The sequence below is a fragment of the Merops nubicus genome, unplaced genomic scaffold (assembly GCF_000691845.1).
Source record: "Merops nubicus isolate BGI_N331 unplaced genomic scaffold, ASM69184v1 scaffold11513, whole genome shotgun sequence".
NCBI classification, from domain to species: Eukaryota; Metazoa; Chordata; class Aves; order Coraciiformes; family Meropidae; genus Merops; species Merops nubicus.
In genome coordinates this window covers 45,649-56,786 of record NW_008600977.1, presented here as the reverse complement: position 1 = coordinate 56,786, position 11,138 = coordinate 45,649, and the positions used below count along the sequence as shown (strand labels likewise).

Here is an 11,138-nt window from a genome sequence, read left to right as displayed (position 1 = left end):
GTTGTGTGAGTCATCCCATAAGGTTTCCGTGATGGCAGCTCTGTCATAGTTGTCTTCCTGCATCAATGGCCTCTAACTCCTGTCTGCTGCCCATGCTGCGTGCATTTGTGTAGAGGCACTTCAGATAGGCTGTCAGCCACGTCACTTTTTTAGAGGAACACCGTCTAATTCTCTTGAGGTGTTTCATGGATTTGCCCCTACTACCTCAGGAACCCCTCGCTCATCTCCATAAGACTCTGACCATGCTACAGTGTCTCCAGAATGCCTCAGCACAACAAGTTTAAGGCCCTTACTAGCATCCTGTCCCTCTACCTCTGGTGTGCCATCCAAGGTGGCAGTTCTGCTGACCCCCCTCCTTACTTCTTTAAGAGAGTTCAATCATTCCATGATCAATGTGTCCTAGATGGCCTCCAAATGTCACATCAGCCTCAATAACCCTTGTACCCTTGCTGCCCTGTGTATCACCTGTCTCTTCTGAGACAGTAAAATGAGGGTCCCTGCTATCACACCATCCCACAAACACTGGCATGCTTCCTCTGGTCTTATCTCTAGCAGGCCCAGTTATATCCCCTTCCCCCTTCCAAACTAGTTTAAAGCTCTGTCAATGAGCCCTGCTAGTTCTCCCCCCAGGATCCTCTTCCCCCTCTGAGGCAGGAGTATCCCATCTGTTGCCAGGAGGCCTGGTGTGGTGTATACCAACCCGTGATTGAAAAACACAAAGCCCTGCCTGTAACACCAGGCTCAGAGCCAGGAATTGATCTGGTGACTCCTCCTCTCAACTCCCTCTTCAATTCCTGCAACTCAAGGGATAGAGGAGAACATGATTTGTGCTCCTGATCCCTTAACCAGTTGCCCCAAGGCCCTGAAGTCTCTTGGTTTTGGGCTTCTTGTGGCCACCTCTTGCCTATGAAACAGCAAAACTTAGCCATGGGATAATGCCACAAGAAAAAGAGAGAATGAAAGTAGCCTGGCCACACTGTAAAAGGGAAATGTCCTGTACTACTGAGCTAGGCAGCAGATTATGGGTTGTCCCACATGTATATATCCTGCTTGTGTTTTGCCTAGAGGCAGCCTGTCCACCCATTTTTGCACAAAATTCTCAACAAAAGTTGATAACTCCTCAGTGCAAAATTCCAGTTTTGCACTTAAACTGGCCTCATAGTGGTATTTCCTGTTGAAAGAGTCCTCCCAGGGAGGAAGAAAAGTCACAACCCACTGTCATGCAGACAAGTGAGAGGCACCACTCACATGGGGAGTCTTTCACCTACCGCCTTGTCTCCTCCTGCCACCTGCCGTGGTGGCCATGGCGCCCGCGGTGCCGCGGCCGGTAGCTTTGGCATGGGAGGCGGTGCTTCCGGCGCTCTGGGCGGTGGCGTTCACCTGGACCACGGTGCTGGCTGTGGTCTGGTCAGTGGCTCTCGTCTGGGCTGTGGTGCTGGGAGTGGTGCTTCTGGCATGGTTGCTGGTGCTCGCAACAGGCTTGGCGCTGGTAGTGGTGGTTCTGGAGCGAGTGTTGGTGCTTGCAACAGGCTTGATGCTCGCACTGATCGTGGTGCTGGCACTGAGGGTCTGGTTTACGCTCACGCTGGGTGCCACGTACCTGTCAAAGCAAAAGCAGCTCATAGGGCCTTTCTTCCCCCTTCATATAAGCAGGAGTTCTGAAGTGGAGAGGAGTTGACATGGAAACTATTGTCAAGAACCCCCTGAGGTCAACAGTCTTTGTCCACTTCAGATAAGCCCACAGCCAAGCAGGGACAATCGCTGCAGAGCGCGGCCTGTCAGCTGGCCTGGGCAAAGCTGGTGTATAGACAGACCATGTATGTGCCCAGACCTTGGGGCACAGATCTGTCTGTACATCAACTTTACACACAGAAGACTGAATTCAGTAGATGGATCTGTAGCATGCCCCATTTCAAGGGGCTCGACCTTCTAAAGCCAGAACAGCCCTGTGCCAGCAGTCAGTGAGGCTTGGTGACACATTCACTTCTGTTCAGAAAATAGTAGGCTATATTCTATGATCTATGCTGAATAACACATAGTCCAGGGCAGTCCATCCTCTGAAAATAGTTCATTGAATGGAAAACCCCAGATTAATAGTAATCTCTGGAATTCCTGACCTTTGTGATGACAGCAGCATATAACTCCTTGATATCCTTTATACATACATAAATATGAAATTTAACCCAAATTTAAAATTTCATGTGTATTTACCTACCCTTCTCTAGTAGATATATCTGTTGCTCTTTTGACACAGTACTAAAGGAACTAGTAAAATGCTGCTAATCCTGATTATAAGCATTGAAGTTGCTTTTTCTTTCTTTTTCCAAGCAGGGAATGGGAAGTGAAAGCTTCTCCTCCAGACAAGCAGTTAGCAAACCTCATTCTTTTGCAGATAAACCACTACTCACACTGCGTTTTGCCCAGCATGACTGGGGCTCTGGCTCTTGGCTTGCTGGTCACTCTGGAACCCCTCGCACTGTTTCATTATCTCTGGAGACAGGTAAAAACTGAAGTCACCTAGAGACATAGAGGATCTGGCATTAAACACTGATTTTGAGGATGGTGGTTACCCACCAATAACATATTACATATATTTCTTCTTGATTTAAAAAACTCTACTTTTCTGCTTGCTCTGATAAAAGCTATGGAATATCTCTTGACATTCATTGTGGTTACGGCAGTATCCTGGGCTGGGACATTTGTTATTCCAGCTTACAAACATGAGAGCAGTAACTACAAGACACCAGACAGCTGGATGTCTTAGTCTGCCATGTGTAAACAGCTTGCTTCTAACAAGGCACTTCCAAACACTCAGTTAATACTTTTTTCAAGAGTTAGAAGTTTCCAGGATCCCTGTAAGCAGTAAATGGAAAAAGAAAACCGAGAAAACCTAAACATTTATTTCCAGGAAAGATGTGCTTATGTTTGCTTCCTATTTAGTGCAAGACATTCCTGAATTTGTGGTTTATTAGCCCAGCAGACTGGTTTTCAGGACTATTTGGGTAAAACCATCTTTCCTAGAAAAGGTCCATTTCTTGTCCTTGCTGCCCAGGTCTGTTTAGGGTCTCTGGCGGCTGGCTATAGCTGGAGATCTAGCTTGGAGTCTCTAGCTAAGCTGAGATGCAGATTTTCAAGGCACAATCTGCACATGCCCAACACAGCAGCATTATTTATGCCCAAGCAAAGAACCCTGTTCATCTGGTCCTTAAGTCTGCGTACAGCAACTCCAGATCTCAGCCTGATCTGCGGAAATGCCTGCTAGACATCATGTTTATGCAGAAGTTGGGAAGAAAGATTTGCTGGGTGTTCGGGGAGCTCAAGGGGAGTACTAGCAGGCTGGTGGGCTGCAAATGGTCAAAAGCCCCAGTAGGACCAAACCCTATGGGAAAAGTTGCAGATGTTACTGGCAAACCAGACAGAGTTAAACTAGATATAGGAAGAAATTTTTGACACTAAGGATGGTGAGACACTGGCCCAGGTTGCCCAGAGAGGTGGTAGAAGCCTTATTCCTAGACACATTCCAGGTGAGGTTGGATGGGGCTCTGAGCAATCTTGTCTACTTGAAGATGTCCCTGTTCACTGCAAGAGGTTTGGTCTATGTGATCTTTAAAGGTCCCTTCCAACCCAAATCATTCTATGATTCTGTGATGAGGTCAGATCACACAAGTGAGCCCATGGAGACCAAATCAAACCAGACAAAAGTGCAGACTTGACTTGGTGGACCAACAGACTGCATTGGATGGGCTGGGGACACCAAAGTAAAAGCTCAGACATAGTCAGCTAGGTAGACCTATGAGCAGCAACAAACAGACCAAACACTACAGAACATGCAAAAAGAGACTAACTTCAGTGGACTCCACTGCCCAAAGAGGTGGTCATGCTAGAGCCCATCCAACAAGCAGGTAAGTATAGCAAACCTGGCAGATTAACCTCTCTGAGGTCACATGTTGTCTCTTCCATGATATTCTGGCTGCAGGATGTTATACTTACTTCTAATAAAAGATGGCAGCAGTCTCCCAAAGCGTAGTAAGGGCTCTTCATGAAGCTCTCCTGCCTTATTGACCAATTTGAAGAACACATCATTTGGCTCACTTGCTAGGCTATAAATATTCTTGGCATTCACCTTCTTGCCAATGCCCAAGACAACAAAGAAGTACCCTTTGCATTTTGCATAGGTAACAACCTTCTGCAGGTACTCAAGTTCTTGTTTATTCACTTTTCCAGTCATCATCAGAACTATGACTTTTAGATTCCGAGGGTTTGGTGCACTTTCAAAAATATGAGCCATTGTGTATTCAATTGCATTTCCTATAGCCCTCGTGCCATGGAGCTGGGTCATTTGGTTGTGAAGGTAGTTAATGATTTTCTCTTTAGATCCATAATCAGTTAGTGAAAACTCAGTTTTTACTGGTGGGAAGCTTGAATTGGTTTCATATTCATAAGGAGCTTGCTGGAGAACTGCCGCTCTTGCATGGTACTGAGATACTTTTGGCTCAGAGCTGATTTCCAGGTTACTTATGAGGTGGGAAATGTACTTCTTCATCTCGTTGAACTGCAGAGGGGTAGTGGATTCTGAGCTATCCATGATGAAGGCTATGTCAGTGTCTATATCTGTTGGAGCTGCCCTTCTGTCTCTGAATACAGGTCTCTGACTGCCAAAACCACAGATGGGATCAGGGTCACAAACATCTAGGGAAGAAACACAGTTAGTTTCAGCTGGAGGAACTGAAGATGACCCTTCCTCATTGTCGTAAAAACCTCTTGTGACATATGAAATACTATGAAGCCAGGGTCGCACACTGGTCCATTACTTGATACCAATGTCGTCTCATCCACAACACATTTAGTTATGCATTTAGTATGTGCTCCTTTGTCCAAAGGGATACCTGAAGCAGCTCTGTCATAAATGGCAGAAGACCATGTTTTAGAGCATTTAGCTATCAGTATTTGGGCTATAAAAGTGAGAACAAGCCAAAAAAGGAGCTTCCTTCTCTAAAGCATAGAACACCCAGTCAAGTGTCATTCACAATGCTAATGTTTCATGCTCAGCCTCAGAATATGAATCCCTGGTCTTTAGCAGCAAGAGGGGTGACTCCCAACTGGGCTTCCCTTCTGCATCACTGATAACCAACTGCAGTGTGACCAGAAGGAATTAGCACTGTCTAGAGAAGAAATTGGATGCTTTACCCAGACAAATGTGACAAGTCAGGAGCCTCTGGATAGTGTCGTTCAGCTGACTGCCACTAGCTGGAAGAACAATTGCATGTCCAACTGCTGTGTTGTTGATCTGGTTAGATGCAAACAGAAAAACATGGTGTTAGTAATGCTGCCTTCTGTTATTTTCAGCTCAGAGTAGGGGAGGGAAATCCATAATTCTAAGAGATTCTCTGCTCAGCATGCTGCTTTGGGTGGATCCCAGTTAAAGGAGCCTAATGCCCCCAAAGTCAGTTAGTGGGACTAGTTTAGAGACATAAACTTCAAGAAAATGGTCAAGTACTTGAACCAGTGCTCAGTGTGCTTGTCTGGGTTTTTTTGTTGCTTTACATCTCTGCACATCCACTCTCCCTCTGTCAAAGCTATTGTACTTCCCTCCTCCCACCTGTTGCCCTTCTGTCAGACCTTTCTTGCTATATAGGACACAGGGCAATGGTCACAAGCTGGAGCACAGGAAGTTCCACCTCAACATGAGGAAGAACTTCTTTACTGTAAGGGTTCCAGAGCACTGGAACAGGCTCTCCATGGAGGTTGTGGAGTTTCCTTACTTGGAGACTTTTAAGACCCGTCTGGATGAGTTCCTGTGTGACCTGCCCTGGACTAGATGGTCCTGCACTGGCAGGGGGGTTGGACTCAATGATCTCTAGAGGTCCCTTCCAACCCCCACCATGCTGGGATTCTGTGATTCTGTGATTCACTAGCATTTCACAGCATGCATCGTGTTTTTGATGTCTCTCTTAGTAGACATGTTGGATGAGTTTGGCCAGCAACACTTTCCCAGTGCTAAACACTGGAGAGGTCTGTGGAAGCCAGCCACTGCCTGTGGAAGCAAACACCACCAATCTCCCCAGCAAAACAGACCGAGGTAGTGAGCAGAGAATGAGAGACAGTGTGAATGAACCCAACCTCCAAAGCTCTGCTGAGAACGGGGTCCTGCCTGCTGGTGAGGAACACAGGCATGACTCCAGCATCATAGAGTTTCAGCACGGCTTCATTGAGCTGCGGGGAGGCTCTCGTGTCTCCGTTGCTGAAAAATACTGCCACCTTCCTCATAAGGAAGCCACTGCGAGCACGCTTGAAGGTGTTCCTGGCCACGAAGGACATAGCAGTCTCCAGGCTGCGTGGCTTTGTGGTCAGGGTCGCCTGGAAGTTTTGGATCTGCTGGAGGAGGCTCGATTTTTTTCTGGAGTCAGCAAAGCGGATCTCTGTAGTGACCTCATTGTTGTAGGTGACCAGAGCCACCCGAGCACCCCGAGGACAGTTGCTTTCAGCGATGGTTAAGTTGTTGACCACTCTGAGCACAGTTTGTTTCATCCTATTGAAAACATCCCTCACAACACCTGAGGAGGTGTCGATAGCGAAGGCCAGCTCAGTTGGGAACACAGGGCACTCCTTGGGACCTGGCAGAAATGTGTGTTGGGAACAAATAGTTGTCAGGGTGCAAAGACCATGTCTTCAGTAGAGATAAATCATTCATACCATGTGTGTGGGGAGAGCAGCAATTTTGGCACACAGTCACACTGGGGTTTGAAGAACTGAAGGTGACTTACCATAGCAGCAAGCTGTGGAAATGATGGGGGGAAAAAAAGCAGTTTGGTCAGTGCCATTTCTGTAATATGATGGGCAGATAAGGGTAGAGACAGGGAATTAACAAAGCACTGATGTACTCACGGCATTTGTCTTTGATGTTCCTCACAAGTTCACATTGCTTCAGAAAGAAAACCAAAAGAGAGGATGAAAGGGAAAAAAGAAGACATGTGACATGGCCAAAAAAAGAGCATTTCAAAGGAAGAGAGTTATGATGTTACACTTACATCTCTGGATTCTCCTTTATCACCTTTAAGTCCCTGTTTAAAAAAAAATTTTAAAAAAAAATTAAAAAAAAAGGAGTGTGTGGGTGTCTCATGAGCCCAGTTTGAATAATTATCTAACCATGGGTCATGCAGAAGCTAAGGGAAAACCTAGCTGGTTTCAGTTGCATTTCCAGAAATGGGGGCAGATGTTTTCCCATGTGACGAGTAAACCTGGCTGAGGCCAAATCCAAAAGGGACATTTAAAATGCTCTAGGTTCACGTGCAAAGCAAGCCAAGTCACCCTGGCCTTTCTAGGGTGCTCAGTGCCAGTCAGATTTGGTCACGAGCCACATCCCGTGTGGGGTGATAAATGGCAATGAGCTGAGAACTTCCTAGAAGGAGTTTTAAGTGGCATATTCTCATGAGGAAATCCTAGATCCTGATAACAACCTGTTTTTTAACTTTTTCATTCTGCTGTGCATTGCAGTTTTTGGGGTGAATATTTATCAATGATAAGCAACTAGTTAGGAATTTCTAGAGACGCATCCAAGACAAAGAGAATTTGCCCAACTTGAAATCAGCAGGAGATGGTCATGTACATATTTTTCAACCCCTGGCACCAACAGGGACCACTATGTTTCTCAGAGAACCAATCAGGAGTCTCTCTAGGGGGAAGCCAGAAGCTCCACCAGCAATGCAATGAACACTTACAGATGGTCCAGGGTATCCAACCTCTCCTTTCTGACCTGGTGTCCCAGGATCTCCTGCATTTCCCTAGAGAGAGAGGGAACAGAGAAGTCCTCTCCATGAACATCTGCAGGAGGACTCCCAGAAGCATGGGTCAAGACTTGGGGGAAAAGATGTGTACGTCTTTCAGGTCGTTCATGCAGAAGGGAAAAACTGTGTCATGTTCCAACTTACTCTGCGGCCTCTGTTTCCTTTAGGGCCGGGGCCTCCAGCACCACCACGACCACCAGGTCCACCCTGGTTGAGGAAAATATACAAAAAGTAGCTCTAAATCTGCACAGGACAATAGATAATAGCTACATTGCTTGAAAAATGAATGTATAGATCATGGGCTATTCCATACCTTGGGCCCTGGGTAGCCTATGAAGCCACGTTCTCCCTGAAACAACATAAAGGTTTATTTGAATATGTTTTGGAAAATAAACCTGCTTTTTCCAGCAGATGTGTAACAGCTGAAGGAAGGAAATGATGGAGGGGAGAGAGAGACTCCGAATTCATTTTGCCATTTTTTTCCTCATATGTTTAATAAGAAATGAAAAGCCTCTCTTTTTAAGGTCTGGTTGCTCCTCTAAGGCTAGTTTCAATTGCAGAGGAGCTGTCAGAGATTCTGGCACATTGTTTTCAGTGTCCCACAGACATTCATAAGACTCTCTGGCTGAAAGGTATAAACTCATTACGCTTCTTCATTGGAGAAGCTGATTTACATAGACAATGACAATTCAAAGGCAGAGGGGAAAGGTTTGAAGGGTCTTGCCTGATTTTCTCACCAGGGTATACACAGGGCTAATTTTTGTCCCTGTATGTATCTGACTTCACCTAGGCTCTGCCCCTGCCCATCTGTGCCGGAGACTTTGACTGATTCCTTGTTCTTGGTAACTCATGTTGGTAGATGGGCATGCTGTGCATACACCTACCTTTCTGCCTTTAGGGCCTGGGCCACCAATTCCATCTCGTCCATCATCACCCTAAAATTGTAAAGCCAAAATCATTCATATGCAGTCATATGTGAACAGCTTAAACTTCACAGATTGAGCGGCATCAATAGAAAGAACTCGCTGATGCCACACACCTTTGAGAAACCCTTCTTTAGATGAAATTATTGCAAGAAAAAAAAAGCAGAAAAAGGTGGTGCCAAATCCACAAATCTGAATGAAAACCTTCTAGGTATACACAAATCTGAATGAAAACCTACTAGGTATACACATATAATGTGTAAAACCCAGATGGAAGTTGGCAACAGGGAGCAGGTTGGAGGTCAGTCAATGCTAGAGTTGTACTTATAGCTCTGTCTGACCCAAGTTTGCTCTCCCTTGCTTTGCAGAAACCATTTTTTCCTCAGCTGGCTTCTCATTACACAGAGAATCAGGCCCCATGGAAGAGCTCACTTAGTCCATATGTCCTTTTTATAGGTTACTTTGGGCTATCACACAAGGTCAGCTTGGGGTGTCTACCCGTGCTTGATACAATGAGCTGGGACAAGGCCAAGCGACTCTGGAGACCCTCTGTCCTGCATACCGGTCCCTGAGATATTAAGAGTCACCTTTCAAGTGAATCTCACAGAATTGTTTACGTTTAAGAAGACCTTTAAGATCCCTGAGTACATAATCCACCTCCTCGAAGGGACTACCATTATCAACTATGCTCATGCCAGCTGAAGACATAAAACTGATCTCCCTCTGTACCATCTTTCCATCCTGTACCATAGAGGATGCAAAGCCCACAGGAGAGCTAAACCCTCTGCTGCAATGGCTGGTGGCCCATTTGCCACAGGAGAGGGTTCAGCCCAGCATCCTTAAAGGTGTGAGTGCATGGCCACACTTACCATCTCTCCTCGTGGGCCTTGCTGTCCATTTGGCCCTTTGGGTCCAGGGTTTCCAGGCTCACCCTGCAAACAGGACAATCTGTTAAAGCACATGCTGAAACTCCAGGCAGCTGTGAGCCTTTCCCATGCCATCAGCACCGGTTTTGTTACATAGATGGGTCTGCAGTAGTCCTTCCAGCACAAAGATGCACCTACATGGCCAGCAATGCTATAGAATTTTGCTCCGTAATGGGACCTTTAGTGATTTCAGGAAAGCTGAGCAGTGGAACATAGGAGACCAGCCAGCTTTCACCATTGGATGGTGTTCCCTTTTTGTAAAAACTGAAAAAATGAAAGCTCCCAAGTTCTGGGGTTTTTGCCAGTGCAAATGGACAGTGGAGCAGCCATGGAAATGAACCAGTGTGTGTGAACCTGGAGAGATTTGGTGGGTCTAGAGAGATCCAGAACAAACACTTTCCTATGTGGGAATCAGCTGAGAATCTGCCCTGGAAAATTACTAGGGAATCTCAGTTACTCAATTGGTTTTGTCTCGCTGTTCAAAGAAAGAGGAGCCTAACGAAACAATCAGAGCATAGACCTTGCTGTACTCCACACTGTGTAAGCCTGTGAAAACAAGCTAATTCTGCTCCAAGAAGTCCTTCTCAAATATTTTTTTTTTTTTTAAGCTCACACCTATCCAAAAGCTTTTCATTGCAGTTTTTGTTGCTGATGCCCAGTGTTCCTGAGGACATACCTTTCGTCCCAGGGGACCGATTCTGCCTCGCTCTCCTGGGGTTCCTGGTGGTCCACCACCAGCCTGGAATGGAAACAGGGAGAGGCATGTTGGCAATGCGTCAAGAAAAGTGGGTGCCGGGAACTGGGGAGATAGATGACCTTATGGTCATCTAATCACAGAAATCATGTGTTAGCAACACATGTTAGCTGATGCCTCTCAGAGCACCTTAGGAAATTCAGAAGTCTAATTCACAGTCAGGAAGAGCTGAAGGATCATGTCAGTTATGCAAATGTCAGCAGCAAATTACATTGTCCCTAGAGAACCCCCCTGGGAAAGGCATAAACAGGATGTGCAAAGTCCTGCTCAGGATGGGGAATCTGGCTTTATGGTCACAACTCTTGCTCAGGTATGCAGCAGGAGGGAGAAATAAATCACAGAATCATAGAACAGAATAATAAATGAAGAAAATAATAAATAGCATAAATACATGAGGGTGCCCCAGCAAGCATGTGAGATGGTCATGCTCTGGCTTCAGAGGCTGACACATCATGGAGGATGTCCTGCCAGTCACTTGGGGATGTTCTTTAATTAAGATTGCAAACCGTAATGGGCTAAATGCTGAAGTCCTGACCCCTTTTTAACTCTTTCTCTCCTGTAACTCTTATTCAAGAAACCTTCAGCATAAGTTGAGAGCAGAATCATACTGGAACAGTGTTATATAAGAGAGTGTAACAGAATTGGAGCCATAGAGGAGGAGAATGGAAAAACATCAACTGCATGTCTACTAGCTCAGCAAGATATTCTTGCTGAACATCATTTGGTAAATGGCTGAGAAACAGCAGAAGGA

The 11,138-nt window shown here is 45.9% G+C and overlaps 1 protein-coding gene across 1 annotated transcript in view; it reads right to left on the bottom strand.

The window, feature by feature from the left end:
- Window positions 1-1,268: 1,268 nt before the first annotated feature.
- Window positions 1,269-11,138, bottom strand: part of COL6A3 (collagen, type VI, alpha 3) — a gene marked incomplete at its 3' end in the record, with an annotated part of 46,165 nt that continues 36,295 nt past the window's right edge. Inside the window, exons 26-39 of the mRNA XM_008937847.1 lie at window positions 10,310-10,377; window positions 9,577-9,639; window positions 8,669-8,719; window positions 8,098-8,133; window positions 7,929-7,991; window positions 7,719-7,781; window positions 7,029-7,061; window positions 6,886-6,922; window positions 6,765-6,776; window positions 6,121-6,614; window positions 5,188-5,287; window positions 3,991-4,689; window positions 2,409-2,517; window positions 1,269-1,600 (exon numbers count right to left, since the gene is read on the bottom strand). Of these exons, the coding sequence (XP_008936095.1) occupies window positions 1,269-1,600; window positions 2,409-2,517; window positions 3,991-4,689; window positions 5,188-5,287; window positions 6,121-6,614; window positions 6,765-6,776; window positions 6,886-6,922; window positions 7,029-7,061; window positions 7,719-7,781; window positions 7,929-7,991; window positions 8,098-8,133; window positions 8,669-8,719; window positions 9,577-9,639; window positions 10,310-10,377 (2,160 nt within the window). The remainder of the gene's footprint in view (window positions 1,601-2,408; window positions 2,518-3,990; window positions 4,690-5,187; window positions 5,288-6,120; window positions 6,615-6,764; window positions 6,777-6,885; window positions 6,923-7,028; window positions 7,062-7,718; window positions 7,782-7,928; window positions 7,992-8,097; window positions 8,134-8,668; window positions 8,720-9,576; window positions 9,640-10,309; window positions 10,378-11,138) is intronic.